The sequence below is a fragment of the Myotis lucifugus genome, unplaced genomic scaffold (genome assembly GCF_000147115.1).
Source record: "Myotis lucifugus unplaced genomic scaffold, Myoluc2.0 scaffold_435, whole genome shotgun sequence".
Classification (NCBI taxonomy): Eukaryota; Metazoa; Chordata; class Mammalia; order Chiroptera; family Vespertilionidae; genus Myotis; species Myotis lucifugus.
The window spans coordinates 755,081-771,338 of record NW_005871483.1 but is presented as its reverse complement, the minus strand read 5'-3'; the positions used below and the strand labels follow the sequence as shown (position 1 = coordinate 771,338).

General features: G+C 58.1%; 1 protein-coding gene across 1 annotated transcript in view; it reads left to right on the top strand.

The window, feature by feature from the left end:
- The first annotated feature begins 796 nt into the window (after window positions 1-796).
- The window catches only part of CACNA1G (calcium voltage-gated channel subunit alpha1 G), a 57,890-nt gene continuing 42,428 nt past the window's right edge, over window positions 797-16,258 (top strand). The window contains 9 exon segments of the mRNA XM_023744210.1: window positions 797-893; window positions 2,904-3,049; window positions 3,187-3,320; window positions 3,635-3,732; window positions 5,740-5,899; window positions 6,373-6,673; window positions 6,819-6,911; window positions 9,192-9,969; window positions 12,113-12,489. Of these exon segments, the coding sequence (XP_023599978.1) occupies window positions 797-893; window positions 2,904-3,049; window positions 3,187-3,320; window positions 3,635-3,732; window positions 5,740-5,899; window positions 6,373-6,673; window positions 6,819-6,911; window positions 9,192-9,969; window positions 12,113-12,489 (2,184 nt within the window).

Genomic DNA, 16,258 nt, shown 5'->3' with positions numbered 1-16,258 from the left:
CTAGATAAAGCCCCACAGAGAGGACTGAGTTATGCAGATAACATGCTCTAGTTCTCTCTCCTGGAGGGAGAAGAGGAGGAGCCGTGGAAGTGGGGTCCCTCGCCCTGGCATTTCCTTTTTCTCTCTTTTGATGGTGGGTTGTGAGGAAAAGAAAGATCCTCCCCTCTCCTACCCACTTCTCCCTTTGGGATCCACTCCAGCCCGGACAGTCACCATAGCAACAGTAGACATGTGACCGCACAGGTCTCTCATAGTCACTATAGCAACCAGTGTCCCCCGTTCTCTTGGTTGCTATGGAGCTTTGTCACATGGTTTCCCCCCAAGTTGATAACCTGTGGGTCTCCCTGCTTCTCCTTCCCTGCTTGAGGACTAGACAGCAGCCTAGGTAAGGGGAGTTCATGTGTGAGGGGTCCTTTTAATTACCATGGCAACAAATCCACACCACCTGGTGACACATCCTCCTGTTGTTATAGCAACAGAGGAACATCACACAGTGACATACGGCTATATTCCCAAGGAAACAAGCTCTTCTTTGAGAAAGGTGAAAGACACCCCCCCCCAGCCCTATTAATTATTCCTTAATTCAGATTGCCCCACATTTTTCTGTGCCTGGTGTCTTCCCTGTCCATTTATGTTTGTCTGTAGGGAGAGGAGAGAAGGAGAGAGAGAGAGCAGGATGTACCTGGGAATAAGCTGAATTGCTAAGGGGGCCCTTGAGAAGGGGCTTCTGTGGTTAAGAACTGGAGATGGGATTGTTTGGAGGCAGACTCTGGCTACAAGAGGCCCCAGTGTGAGCATGGATGAAGCAGGGACAGGAGGGACGGCTCCCCTACGCTGTCACTACTGTACCTCTGCCCTCTCCACCCCACCTACCACCTTGGTTATCAGGGCAAGTACGGCAGGAAAACATGAATGGGGAAATACATCTAGCTTCTAGGCAGGGAGATGGATTGACCAGTTGACTAACTCGTTCATTCATTGATTCATTCATTTCCTCTTCCCATGTATTGATCATCTGCTCTATGTCAGGCACTACTCTAAGCTTTGTGGGGTATATACAGATGTATCAGAGCGCCCTGCCTTGGCAAGGGAGATGAGATAGGTGACTAGAATGACAGGGTGGAGCCGCTGCCATTAGAGGGGTTCAAACAGGTGTCCCAGGAGCCACTCTTCCCAGAACTACCGACCTTCCCCCCATGCAGAGATGTCTGCTCACATGGGTCCCTTCCCTGCAGAGGAGAGCAGAGGGGGCTAGTTTGGAGAAAGCAGACCAAGAGTAATTGTGTCTTTCCTTTTCTGGATGATAGCCCCAGGGGAGCGCCCTCCCTGTCCCCCCTTTTCCCAGGGTGACCCCTGGCTGACCCCTATTCTGGAGAGAGACACATTGGGCTCCAGCTCCACTCAGGAAAACAGCTCCATGGAAACAGAACACTTTTTATTTCCCACTTCCATCTACTTACCCCAGAAACCTAGAACTTTTTTTCTCTCTCTAACTTTTATTCTTGTGAGGAGGTAGAGGGTAGGGAAATTGCAGTGTCTGGGGACAGTTGGGTATCTGATGGAGGGAAGTGGTGTCTGAGAGAAGAGGGCCTGGCTGGCAGGGGAGGGGAGTCACGGGCTCCTGGCGAGGGGGCATGGCCAGGTTCAGGACAGAGATGGGGTGTGGCCAGGATCAGCCGGGAAGAAAGTCATTGGGTCTTGGTCAGAAGCTTCTCACTCTAGAAGTGGAGTTACAACAGGAAGATCTTCTCTCTCCCGGGTCCTCTACCCACTGCTTCTGGCTTGGTGGGTCATGCTGTGAGCAGACCTCCCTCCATCCCTTGAACCCCAACTTCTGCTTGTTTCCAACCTCTTTGCTCTTCCCCACTCCTCTCATATTTTCCTTGAGAAAAATAGGCTGCTTGTCACTGAGCTGTGCGTCTGGTGTCCAGAACCTTCTAAGGTCCAGAGACCATTTTATACATCCCTCGCTGATGGGCTGGAAGCGAGCCCCTTGATGAAATACACTATGTGGAAAGAATCAGGTTTTAGAAAGACTCCTCTCTCCCCACGCCTGCAAAACAGCGTCTGTTTTAGTTGGTCCGGGCTAGGGCTTTGCTGGAAGCAACAAGAAGGTGTGATGGCGGCCTGGTCTGTGTGTGCAGGGTACCGTCCACTCCGCACAGGCTGGGGGCTTGTGTCCGGCACAGGGCATGGTGTGTCGTGGGTGCTCATTCTTTAACGCGTGACTGTGTCTAGAGGCCATCTGAGGTCTTTGAGAGGCCAGGGGGGCTGGTGGCGGAAGAGGCAGCCGTGGGCTCTGGTGCCGTGGCGAAGCCGTGGGGCCTCTTGGCTGCCTCTGCCTGTCTGTCCGGTGCCGGTGTGGCCATGACAGCCCTTGCCCTGCATGCTTGAACCTGTCTCCTGCTGGCTTTTCTTGTGACCTTGAGCACAGGACTTTGGCTCTCGGAGCCTCAGTTTCCTTGGGTTCTGGGGAAGAAAACCATCTACCCCAGATACCTCGCGGGCTGCTGTGAGCACCGCATGTGGCATGGTGTGAGAGTGCTTGGTAAACTGTAAGGCAGACAGGATCCGACTTTAGGTTTGTGTCACACATTCACATACATTATCTCATTTGCTTCTCACATCTTCCCTGGGAGGTAGGAGAATAGGATTCAGATTCAGCAGCAAACTCTTGGCGTCTGGCATTTCCATAAGTGCGATCGATCTTATTCCCCAAACGGCTTGTGTAAATAGTCAGGGTATTTATGGCTTTTCTGACTTTACAGAGGAGGAAGCTGAGTCCAGAGGGGCGAGATGACCACGGTGGGACGGGGCCAGGGCCTTCCCATTGCACCTGTCAGATGGGGTTGGGAGGTCAAGAAGCAGGAGGCACGGGGGTGGGGGCACGGGCTCAGTTCCAGCCCCGGCCTGCTGTTTCCTTGACCACCTGTTTACCTGGTTTGAGCGTATCAGCATGTTGGTCATCCTGCTCAACTGTGTGACCCTGGGCATGTTCCGGCCGTGTGAGGACATTGCCTGCGACTCCCAGCGCTGCCGGATCCTGCAGGTGAATGTGTGTGCAGTAGGGTCTTAATAATCCCGACCCCTTCTCTGCAAGAGGCCCTGACCCCGCTGATGGGGTGGGGGTGGGGCATATTCCCCCACCCCCTTCTCAGTTTCAGCAGCCTCTCATCCCCACACCAGGCCTTCGATGACTTCATCTTTGCCTTCTTCGCCGTGGAGATGGTGGTGAAGATGGTGGCCTTGGGCATCTTTGGGAAAAAGTGTTACCTGGGAGACACTTGGAACCGGCTGGACTTTTTCATCGTTATTGCAGGGTGAGATCCTGGGCTGGGTGTGGGCACGAAATGGATTAGATCAGTCCCATCCCTGAGGCCAGAGTCCTCGGCCTGGCCCCCACCCAGCCCACCTACAGTGCTGCTCCCTGTTCCCTAAGGGTCCGAGGCTGTCCAGCCTGTACTTCTCTGAATCCATGGCCTCCCCATCCACTCCCTCCGCAGGGTCCCTGGGTGGAGGAGGGGAGGGGTTGGAGTTTGTGCTGCACCTCTGCAGCAGGCTTCCTCACTGACCTCTTTTGACCCCCACGGCGGCCTCAGACTCAAAGGGCCTCCCTTTGGGCCCCTCCCTGCAGGATGCTGGAGTATTCGCTGGACCTGCAGAACGTCAGCTTCTCAGCTGTCAGGACAGTCCGTGTGCTGCGGCCGCTCAGGGCCATTAACCGGGTGCCCAGTGAGTGACCCCTCGGCCCTCAGCCCCGGGACGGAGAGCCCCAAGAGGAAATATGGACATCTCAGACCCCACCCCGCCCCCTGACCACTCACAGGCCATATCAAGGAAGGGCTTCGTGGGGAGCTGGGGTCACTGAAGCCAAAAGGAGCCCTCCCCCTGGCTGTGGCTCTGTGAGAATTACCCGGAAAGACCCTCCCCCCTCATTTTAGCCTGATTTTTGGGTCCGAGTCTCAGAAGTGTCTCAGATGACTCCTTCCCTGGGAGAGGGGTGGTGAGAACGAGGTAGAGAGGATGGCGGGCCAGGAGTGGGTGCCAGGCGCCTCGGCCTTTTCTAGCCAGAAGTCTCTCCTGCAGGGGGGGTCTCATTGGTGAGACCACAGTGGTCACGCTGAGCTTGACCTCTCTCAAGACAAGGCCACTCCGTGCCTCACCCTCCCACCTGTATCCCCTTCTCCATGCTCACCCCCTTCCAACTCGTCATAGCAACTGACCGCCGGGACCATTATCTAAATTAAACCGCATTGGTTCCCCGAGCCAGCGACGCTTTGGCAGTTCTAGCTCCGCACACATCCTGCCCCCCGGCCTTGCTCAGGCCCCCTTTGCAGCTCCCTGACCTACACAAGCTGCAGATGGTCTTTGCTGAAATCCCAGGAGTGGGGTGGGTTGGGGGAGCCGGTTTCTGGGAGTCGGGTGGCGGCAGCCCCCTTTGCTGTGTGCGTGCGTGCGTGTGCATGCGTGCGCATGATGCATCGTGTGTGTGTGATGAGCTGCCTCTGGGTGGGCAGAGCTGCTCAGTGTGTCCTCCAGGTGCTGTGCTGTGCTGGTGCTCACAGGAGCTCCGGGCGAGGCCTGCCTTCGCCTCCTCTCCCCTCCTCTCCCGCCCAGGTGATGGCTGGCAGATTTATAGGCTGCTGTCTACCCACCGGTGTAATTCCCTTAATGCAAACCCTGAGGGATTGATCTCAGCTGGAGCACTGAGGAGCTGAAGGGGGGGTGGGGCTGGAGGAGAGGGAGAGGCACAAAGTGAGAACACTGGGCTGCTAGGGGCAGGGACAGGGCAGCGGCAGTCACCAAGCCTGTTAATTAGCTGCCACTTAGAAGCTTTTCCCCTGGAGGGAGCAGGGGGCTGGAAGCAGCACTTTGGGAGTCAAAACCAGCCATGAAAGGTCTGTGAGTTTGACAGGGGCCTGGAGGCTGGTTCAGACCTTGTGGGTAGATGGGTCCTAGACCAGAGGCGGTAAGGGAGAGTGGGGTCGTGGTGGCTTTTCCCTGGGAAGATGTTGCTACTTGATGGCCACCTGGGAAGACAGCCTTGTGTGTGCCCGTTGGGTCCTGGGGTGGGATCTGGCCCACACAGAGGGTAGGCTGGGGGCAGGGGTCTGAGAACCGCGGTGGAGCGCAGGGCAACTCAGCCCCGACTGGGGGCCTGGATCTCAGCGTGAGAGCCCTGCCTGCTGACTTCCCTCCTGGAGTTCTCTGCCTCAGTTTCCCCAGTGACTCTGGTGGCAGTAACTTAGAAAAAGGGCAGCTGACTGGTGAGAGCAAGACTAGGAGGGGAGTGTGTGTTTGTGTGTGTGTGTGTGTGTGTGTGTGTGTGTGTGTAATGGGATTCGGAAGCAGGGCCTGGTTGAAGTCCTGGCACCTACAATGACCGGCCCTGGACCAGTCATGTCAGTTTTCTGGAACTCGACCCCCCTCTGTAAATTGGGGCTGACATTCACGCCGGGAGGATGTTAGGTGGGCTGGGGTGCAGGAGGGTGCTTTGGGAAGGGCGGTCACCCTGGCTCACCCTTGGTGGTCCCGCACACCGATTAATGTGGGGGGCCCGGAGGGGTCGCTGGTAGAGTTAGCAGCTGCAAAGGGCTGCCTGCGGAGTTAGAGGTGTCTGTCGGCGGGTCTCAGCCTCAGAGGCCCCGGTGGGCCCCCTGTGGGAGGGCTGCCAGGCCCGTGGCAGCCAGCCTAGGCCGGCCAGCCTGGCGCCCCCAGCGTGGCTTCTGCCCCCCGCAGGCATGCGCATCCTGGTCACGCTGCTGCTGGACACGCTGCCCATGCTGGGCAACGTCCTGCTGCTCTGCTTCTTCGTCTTCTTCATCTTCGGCATCGTGGGCGTCCAGCTGTGGGCAGGGCTGCTCCGGAACCGATGCTTCCTGCCCGAGAACTTCAGCCTGTGAGTGTCCCAGGGGCTGGGGGTGGAGGGGTGGGGGGTAGGGGCTGCGAGTGGCTGTGGAGGGCTGGAGCCGCCCTCAGTCCCTGTTGCTATCGACATATCTGTCCTCATATCCGTGACATGTCTGGTTCTCAAACTCCCACATTAGAGTCACTTGGGGAGCTTAAGAAATTCTTGAGGCCTGGGTCCCACCCCCACAGATTCCGATTCCATTGGTCTGGGGGTCAGCCCTAGGCCTGGGGAGTGTTAGAAGCTCCTCAGTGAGCCTGATAGGCAGCCTCATGGGACAAACCTCCCGACCCAGTCCTCACGCTCCCTATCCACACTCACCGATCCCCACCTGCCCGGTGCTTGTCCCGACTCTGGTCCTTTCCCGGCTCACCCCGCGTGCCTTGGCGCACACATGCAGTTCTCCCTTCCAGGGCCTGCCCCCCAGGGAACCCGCCCCAGCCTCATCCCTTTCGCCCCCACAGCCCCCTGAGCGTGGACCTGGAGCCCTATTACCAGACGGAGAACGAGGACGAGAACCCCTTCATCTGCTCCCAGCCCCGGGAGAACGGCATGCGCTCCTGCAGGAGCGTGCCCACCCTGCGTGGGGAGGGCGGGGGCGGCTCCCCCTGCGGCCTGGACTACGAGGCCTACAACAGCTCCAGCAACACCACCTGTGTCAACTGGAACCAGTACTACACCAACTGCTCCGCCGGGGAGCACAACCCCTTCAAGGGCGCCATCAACTTCGACAACATCGGCTACGCCTGGATCGCCATCTTCCAGGTGGGGCAGCCTGGGGGCCGGGAGCTTGCGCAGTCCAGGCCGGAGTGGTCATTGTCAGCGTGGGGGTGGGGTCAGGGCCTCCAGAGGAGGTTGCAGGAGGCGTTAGGGGGCCCGGAGTCAGCCTGCCCCTCTGCCACCTCCCCAGGTCATCACGCTGGAGGGCTGGGTCGACATCATGTACTTTGTGATGGATGCTCATTCCTTCTACAACTTCATCTACTTCATCCTCCTCATCATCGTGAGTGATTCCTCAGGCCCCCGAGGGGATGGGGGAGCCTAGGGAAACGGGTCGGGAAGTCCAGAGAGGGGAAAGCTTGCTCGGTCTGAAGTTCTAGCTCTCGGGACAAGTCCCACTGAGGCGCGGACAGAGAGGGCACCTGTCAGGAGCGCTCGGGAGGAAATGCAAGGTCAAGGCCTGACTCTCTCACTTACCACCACTTACAACTTAGGGCGAGTCATTCCCACCAGGCTCCCAGCCCCACCCTGACCTCTGCCCAGGGTGATACCACCTCCGGAAGTGGCAAAGGGTGGTCCCGGTTTTTCGCCAGGACTGGGAGAGCACTATTGGACCTTTGTTGGGGAGCAGGCAGGAGGTGGTAAACATTCTGCAAAATGATTTGTTCCACCCCAAATTCCCATCATTTGATATTAAGAAACACTGCATGATCTCCTGTTCCTTCCAGCTCAGAAGTTCCAAGGCTTAATGAGGGCAGAAGACAGAGGCAAAAGTAGCAGTATTTAAAATTCAAGTCGCTACCACTCATCGTTTAACAATTGGATTGCTTACTCCTTATGGCTAATATTTATTGAGCGCTTACAAGGTGTACCGGTTAATAATGCGGATTTTGCATTATTAACCGGTATGTACAAAATCCGCACTGTTAACTGGTACACCTGGTACTGTGCTCCGGGCCCTGCTCTAAGCGCCTTTTATTGCTGGTGGATTTAATTCTCACCAGGATCCTGTTATCATTTCCACTTAACAGACGAGGAGACCGATGTGGCCTCCTTGGTCTGACCTCAGCGTGGGCTTGGCATGTGCTGTGGATTCATCTTGCTGGGTGGGGCGCTGATGCTGTTGTGCACTGTAGCAGCTGCTGCCGGCTGCGTCCTCATGGTCCCTGGGGAAGGGGGTTCGGCGAGTGGGGCCCCAGCTCCTAAATGAGAACTCTGGGCTTCAGAGGGCTTGGTCATCAGGCTAAATGGCTGGAGCCGAGAAATCAACCCCAGGCTATTGACTCCACATCCAGCCCTTTTCCCCTGCCACCCAGAGGCCAATGACAGAGCCAACAGAGGGACAGATATTGAGAGAAAGAGATTAAAATCTACACAGGATTTAGGGCAAGCTTCAGAGAGAGGTGGAGACAGAATAAGGCCGTGAGAGGCAGCGGATAGGCCCTGAGAAGGAACAAGTCCTCCAGGCCACCCCCTCCTGCCCCTGCAACATTCCCTAGTGCGAAAGAGTGGCCAGGCTGGGGGCCTGTTCCCATCCCCCATCAGGACCTGGGGGGCGGGGGTGTCCCCCATCAGTGCCTTGTGGAAGCCTGTTCTTTTCCCTCTGCTGTTCTCTCTGGGCTTGGGTGAGGGGGAAGGAAGTAGACAGGGAGGTAAGGGGCCCAGTTTCCACCCTCCCACACACCCCCCGAGAAATCTTTCCCAACAGCTCTCTGGACTCACACTAGTGAAGCTAATTATCATAATTACTAGGACACAATTCAGAGAAACAAAACTGCTTTGTCACCATAAATATTCATTTCCTTCCTTCTGGATTATTGTCCAAGCAACGGCCATCCCAGAACTCTAGGGAAACTGAGGCGTGGAGATGGGGACAGGGCAGGGCAGACAAGTCAGAGTGACAGCTTGGCTAGTCTGCCGGGTTCAGGGTCCAGCCCATCCCCTGGCTGGGCGAGGGGGTGAGCCTGGGGAAAAGGGAAACAGGCAAAGCCAATGGCCGTGAGCACACTGCGGACCCAAGGTTAAGAGTCTCTCCCTCAAGGTCACACCGCTAGAACTGGGACTGGAAGCAGGAGTCTTGTGGACAAGCTTTGTGCCAACATCTCAAAGGCTCAATCCAGTGCAGAAACCCCATGCCCCCAGGACTGGGTTCATTTCCCCAGCCTTCTCTGCTCCTGGTGGGAACTGGGGAGGGGTGTCCAGAATCTGTGCACAGGCACGTGTAGGGGCAGGGAGTGCGGGAGACATCCTTGCAGGGTGGCACCGGGAGCCATAGCAATGCCTTGGAATCCCGGAGAGCTCGGTGCAGGCCTTAGCTGTGCCGGACATTAGCTGAAGGATCTTGGGCAGGTTCCTCAGACCCTCTGTGCCTCAGTTTCCTCACCGTCAAAGGAAGATAATAGAAGTATCACCTCTTGAGACTGTCAAGAGAATACAGTGAGATAGCGCTTGGGCAGTTGCTGAGCGCAGTGCCCGGCCAGAGGCAGGGCTCCGTGCTCGGCGGCTGGCGTTGTGATTCCCTCTTCTTCAGGACTGTCTCCTCTTGCTGTCCCCACCCCAACAGGTGGGCTCCTTCTTCATGATCAACCTGTGCCTGGTGGTGATTGCCACGCAGTTCTCGGAGACCAAGCAGCGGGAGAGCCAGCTGATGCGGGAGCAGCGTGTGCGGTTCCTATCCAACGCCAGTACCCTGGCCAGCTTCTCGGAGCCGGGCAGCTGCTACGAAGAGCTGCTCAAATACCTGGTGTACATCCTCCGTAAAGCAGCCCGCAGGCTGGCCCAGGTTTCTCGGGCAGTGGGCGTGCGGGCCGGGCTGCTCAGCCCGGCGCCCCTGGGGGTCCAGGAGCCCCAGCCCAGTGGCAGCTGCTCACGCTCCCATCGCCGCCCGTCCGTCCATCACCTGGTGCACCACCACCACCACCACCACCATCACTACCACCTGGGCAACGGGACGCTGCGGGGCCCCCGGGCCAGCCCAGAGATCCGGGATCGGGATGCCAATGGGTCCCGCCGGCTCATGCTGCCACCACCCTCGACACCTGCCCTCTCCGGGGGCCCTCCTCGGGGCGCAGAGGCTGTGCACAGCTTCTACCATGCCGACTGCCACTTGGAACCAGTCCGCTGCCAGGCACCCCCGCCCAGGTCGCCATCCGAGGCATCGGGCAGGACTGTGAGCAGCGGGAAGGTGTACCCCACGGTGCACACCAGCCCTCCACCAGAGATGCTGAAGGAGAAGGCACTTGAGGTGGCCCCCACTTCCGGACCCCCCACCCTCACCAGCCTCAACATCCCACCTGAGCGCTACAGCTCCATGCACAAGCTGCTAGAGACGCAGAGTACAGGTGAGAGCTCTGGGAGGGGGCATGTTGCTGCCTCTTATCCCGGGATAGGGTGGTGTCCCAGAGCGGCCTGGGGTCTGGAGTCAGAAGGACTGGGCTCGGATCCCCATTCTGCCACTCACAGCCTTGGGACCTTCCATCAGTCACATGACTTCTTGGAGCCCTACTTTCCTCTCCTGTTAAAATGGGAATTATGGTTCCCACGTTGTAATAATAACAATAACCATCATGTAATAGGCACCTGCTTGCTACACGCTCCGCGCTGTTTGCTATAACACCTACGGTTGTTGGCCCATTGCTCTGTGCCTGTCACATGCCTTGCAGGCAAAATCCTGTTGGCTCCTCCAGTTTAAATGATCAGCTTTCTTTTTGGCCCCGTTTCACTGATGAAAAAAAGGAGGCTCGGAGAGGTTGCAGGTCTAGGTCCAAGGTTGTGGCATTAGTGAGGGGTGGGCTTAGGACCACCTGACTCTGCGGCCCAGGCTTTATGCTGAGACCCTCTGTTGCGAGGCTTGGAGGAGAAATGGTGTCTGACTGTGGCCAGCACCATGCTCTCGTGAGCATGAGTTTTAACCCCTCCCCACAGGGAGACGGGGGGCCTGGAGCAGCAAGCCCGCAGGGGGCTGTTATTCTGATGAGAGGAGCACCCACTGTCAGGAGTGAGGTGCTCGCTGCCTGTGGGTGTCCCCCAGTCAGGCAGGGGTGGCGGGCCCTCTTCCACAGACAGACTCACTGTCAGCACAGCCCAGGGCCTGTATTTCAGGAAGGATTTGGCACGTGGGAGAAGTGGTGTATTTGTGGGATGTTATGTGGGAATGTGGGCTGGGATAGGAAGGTGTTATCACAGAACGCAGTGCGAAGGGATCTGGTGCCAACTCTTCCACTACCCGCCACGTGACGCGAGCCGGTTGCACGCACACGCGCTGGCACGTTTCAGTTCCCTGCTCTACAGAAGGCAGGGCTGGGACCAGCATGGGCGGTGGATGCTTAGGGGCACCTTGCTGTGTGCAGTCGGAAGGGGAAACCGTGTTGGATGTCTACTAGGGGCTGGGCTCTTAGCCGGGTGCCGGCTCGTACCTGCTTTCCCTGGGTGGTTCCTCAGGTTCCTTTCAGCTCTCACATGTTATGGTCAAAGCTGGGTTTAAATGGACATTTATGTCTGAGGATAGGTCACTGTGTGTGTGCGTGCACAGTCTGGTGTGTGTGTATGTGTGTGTACGCATGAAGGTGTCCTGTGTGTGTGTGTGTGTCTGTATGTGTGCATGTGTCTGGTGTTCGTGTGTGTATGTGTGCATAGGTATCTGACGGTGTAGGTGCATGTGTGCACACCCAGGAGTAATGCTCCTGTCTGGTGTGTATGCATGCCCATGTGTACATGTGCAGTGTGTGATTTGCATGTGTCTGTGTGCACATGTGTTTGGCTGTGCATGTGTGGCATGCAAATAGTATGTGTGTACACAGTACATGTGCTTATGCACATGGAGTGTCTATCGCGCACATGTGCATGTGTCTGGTGTGTACATGAGCACACATGTGAGGGCGTGTGACTTAAGAGTCCTTTGGGAAATACTGCTCAGAGCAGTGTTGGTGTCGGGCCTGCGTCCTGGGATGTAGAGATGACCTAAGCTCCGTGCTGAAGGCTCCTCGGACCTCACATAAGAGCTTCCCAGGACCTCAGAGGACATCAAGGCCACCTGCCCGACCCTAGGACACCCTGCAGCGACTGTCAGAAGGATGCTGTTGGCATTCGGGAACATTCTGTCACACTGTAGGGCATTCAGCACCCCTGGCCCACTGAGTGCCCAGCACCCCCATCATCGTAACAACCCCATGCTCCCCACTCATCTTATCCACCCTTTGAGGGAAGGGCCGCCCCAACTAAGAAACCCTGGAGCCTCTAACCCAGCCGTGGGCAAACTACGGCCCGAGGGCCGGATCCGGCCCATTTGAAATGAATAAAACTAAAAAAAAAAAAAAAGACCGTACCCTTTTATGTAATGATGTTTACTTTGAATTTATATTAGTTCACACAAACACTCCATCCATGCTTTTGTTCCGGCCCTCCGGTCCAGTTTAAGAACCCATTGTGGCCCTCGAGTCAAAAAGTTTGCCCACCCCTGCTCTAACCTCTACCCTCCTGTCTCAGGCACCTGCCAAAGCTCCTGCAAGATCTCCAGCCCTTGCTTGAAGGCAGACCGTGGAGCCTGTGGCCCAGACAGCTGCCCCTACTGTGCCCGGGCTGGGGCAGGGGAGGTGGAGCTCACCGGCCCCGAGATGCCTGACTCAGACAGCGAGGCGGTTTATGAGTTCACGCAGGACGCCCCGCACGGCGAACTCCGGGACCCCCAGGGTCGACGGCGACGCAGCCTGGGGCTGGATGTGGAGCCCAGCTCCGTGCTGGCCTTCTGGAGGCTGATCTGTGACACCTTCCGCAAGATTGTGGACAGCAAGTACTTTGGTCGGGGCATCATGATTGCCATCCTGGTCAACACGCTCAGCATGGGCATCGAGTACCACGAGCAGGTAGGGCAAGGGCACGATGGTTCCTGGGGACCCTCTGCCTTCCTCCCCGCCCACCTGCTGTGCTCAGCTGCCTCTCCGTGCTGCTAGCCTGCGTGGGGACGCGTTGGAGGGTGGAAACCAGTGAATGTCACGCAGTGTCTGAGTCTGGGCGATGCCGGGGCAGGGGCAGGGGCAGGGGCAGGGTCTGAGCTGGATGTGTTCTTCCTGGGACAGCTTCCCAGAGGAGTCAGGCTTTGAAGGATGTGAGTGAGTGACGAGCATCAGCTGTGGGCAAGGCCTCTTTGGAGGGACAAGTCACTGGAAGAGATTTGGATCTTTGGAGAAGATATGGGGGGATGGGGATCCCCTAGCATTCACCTGACTCATAATTAGGATCATGATTGACTAGAAGGGCGCTGAGTAGGTAGGGGTGAGGGGTGGAGGGTTGGTGGCTGCGCCTGGATGCAGCCAGGCCGCCTGGGCCTGGCCTCTGATCTGGGAGCCTCGCTGTGAGCGGGGTGCTGTGTGGATGAGAGCACCTAGCGTGGTGAGGGGACTTGAAACGGTCGCGTTTGAGGAATCATTCTAAGAACCAGGGTGTTTAAGTCGGGAGAAAAGGAGGCTCAGCAGGGGCAGGCGAGCTGTCGTCAGATGTTGAAGGGCCATCGTGTGGAAGAGGGAGCAGGCTTGTTTTGTGGAGCGATGGCTGCAAGCAGAGGAATCTGGGCTGAGGGGAGGAGGCGGCCCTCGCTCTCAGAGCTGTGCAAGGACAGAATTGTGGCCTGGGGGACCCACGGACCCCCACCTCTCACTTCCTGGGGGTGGGAGTAGGCACCACGGGGCCTCACAAGCAGGCTTGGCTGCCTCCCCCACAAGGTTCCTTCCAGAAAGCAGTCCTCCCCCGCCAGGTGGCCTTCAGGTCACCCCCTTGGCGGATTCTTATAAAAGGAGGAGGCAGCCAGCAGGTGCTGCCGTCCACAGGCCCTCTGCGCTCTTCTCTCCTGGGTGTGTCTTGCCTTCCTGTGGCTCAGGGAGGGAACTGGGTCACCAGGACCTGACTGTCCCTGGTGTGGCACCAAGGCCATGTGCTTGCCCAGCCCCCCTAGTTGTGGGTAGGTAGGGGCATGTAGGGGCCAGAGGTGTGGGAAGGGGTAGGGCAGCTCTGAGTCAGGGTCTGGGTCTGGCTTGCCAGCGTCCCCAGGGGAGGGAGGAAGTAGGGTCTCGGATGAAGCTGGGGAGCGTAGGTCCAAGCTGGGGCTGGGAAAACATGAGGTGTTCATTTTTAGGAGATTGGAAGCCACCTCCCTCACCCCACTGACCTCTGAGTGTTGTGAGCACCCAGCTCTTACCCCAGTCACCCTGTCCAGCCAGGTGTGCCCAACCCCCCACCTCTCCCCCATCACCATCACACACCTTGGCATCCCTTCTGCTTGCCTCAGGCCCCCCACCCCAGCCAGCTCTGCTGGATCCCTTCCCTGCGGAGGAGAGAGGCAGAGGGGGCAGGAAGGATACCGGCTGCAGTGCCAGCGGGAGGGGAGTGTGGCACCGTGGTGGGCGTGTTGCGTCTGGGCGCATGGGGCATGCGGTGTGGGCACTTGCCTGCTCCGCCAGCCTCCTGCGGAGAGCCGCTCTGCTATTCCAGGCTGGTGGGGGCAGCATCTTCTGCCGGCCGGGCCCCTGGGGGTGGCAGCTCCTGACCTCCCTTTACCCCAGCTCCCCGAGCCTGAACCTCAACCTCCTCTCCCTCACCCCAGATCTGGCTGTGGTCCGTGCCCGCCCCCAGGGGTCACCTCCTCCGAGCTTTCCTTGCCGGGGGTGGGGGGGGGCAGTGTGCCCAGCAGTCTCTGCCCGGCCGGATGCGGCTGGCGGAGGCTTTGCACTCAGAAGAAGCTGAGTCACAGAGACCGAGGGCAGATGAAGGCGCAGCAAGAGGGCTTTCAGTTAGACGGCAAGAAGGACACCCACTCGGGGAGAAAGTAGCAGCGATCGGTCAGGGGTGTCTCAGCACCGCCTTGCCCAAGTTCCTGAGGGAAGCAGGGGATGGCCCCCCAGGCCCTCGCTGGCGGGGAGTCCCCACTCGGTGGTGGCACGGTGTCTGCGCCAGGAGGAGTTTGCCCCAGTCCCTGGCTGCTGAGAGCCCCGCAGGGGTGAGTGGGAGTCCCCAGCAGGCTGGCCAGATGACTGACTGCCGGGCAGGCCTAGGGACCGGGGGTGGCGAGGAGTCCCAGGAGCAGCCATGGCCCCGTGCTTGCAGGCACTGCGGCGTGAACATCCCGCCATCTGGGCCCCGGAGCCTGAGCGGGCTGGTGGGGGGGAGGCGGGCAGGGAGGGAAGTGAGGAGACGTGGGGGCCGAGAGACAGAGACACAGAGGGGGAGACGGAGACACAGCAGAAGAGACACTGAGAGAGAAAGGGGGAGACTGAGATGGAGAGATGGGGGCACAGAGGACAAGATGAAGCCCCGGGGAGAGAGGCAGATATAAAGATAGAAAGACAGAGACGAGAGGGACAGAGTTGTAAGGGGGGACAGAGACTCAGGGGGAGGAGACAGAAGCAGATGGAGTCACAGAGACATGTGACGGAGACAGAGAGATATGGAGAGGGAGCCGAAGACAGAGACCAAGACCCAGAAACAGATGACAGACCAGGGAAGACAGGGCAGGGCTGGGAGACGGGCTCGGATGGAGCCTTGCAGACGGAAGGAGAGAGGCTGAGAGCGACAGCAGGGAGAGCGGCAGCAGATGCTGACACAGGCTCATGGTTCCCCTGCAGAGCACGTAATGAGGTGATCATGTCCATCAATCCTGGTATTGATCAGGCTGGGGGGCACCGCAGAGGGTGTGCTGCGCTTCCCTGGGGGAGCAGCCAGCCCTCTTCCCTGCCAGGTGCCGCTGCCCTCCCAGGCCTGTCCTCTCCACTGTCACCTACCTTGCCCATCATTCCGTGTTCCTGCTGGGGATGGCGAGGCCTCTTCTGCCTCTCTCTACCAACATCTTGGCTGAGGAAGAACCCATGTTGTCATACCCCACCCTACCCAAGGGAGGCCCCATGCTGTCCACACTGCCCTCCTTCCCCAACCCCGGAACCCACCAGCTGGTGGAGGACTGACAGGACTGGTTTGTCCAGAGGGGACTGACTGGTGAGAATGATAAGGACGGGACACTGAGGACATGGGGAGTGAGCATATGTGTGCCCCATCCACTAGGGAGCAGTACGTGGAGCAAGGAACGTACTATGAATTTCCCATGGGTCCATCCATTGCACACTCATTTTTTGTGTGTCAAAGTTGGGCCTGAGCAGTGGCCTACTGACAAATGTTTAACAATCAGCCCTTAAACAGAGAGAAAAAGAAGTTCTGATTTGTCGTGTTGTAGCATTTGCCAATTACCGTGGTGTAAATGCTCCCACCAAGGCCAATTTTAAGCTGCCGTCATGATGTCACTGAGTGCGGAGCTGGGAAGGGATGTGCACAACTGCTTCTCCTGAGCCGGTGGGAGATGGCTCCAGCACACCACTGGGCCGGCGGCACTTCATCCTTCCTCTCCAAGAGGTCACCAACAAGTAAACAGTCACATTTGCTTGATTAGTACCAGCTCGGAGAGGGAGGCACAGAGGCACAACCCGTGACCCAGACTGGGAAAAGGATTCAAGGAGGGCTCCATGGAGGACATGACCTTGGAGCTGAGTTTGGAGAAAGAGTGGGGCGTAGTGGTGAAGGGGGAGGGGAGGGATAAGGAGTTCAAGGCACTGGGTAGGGGCTGAGATGGGCAAATGATAAGAGATGAGTTGG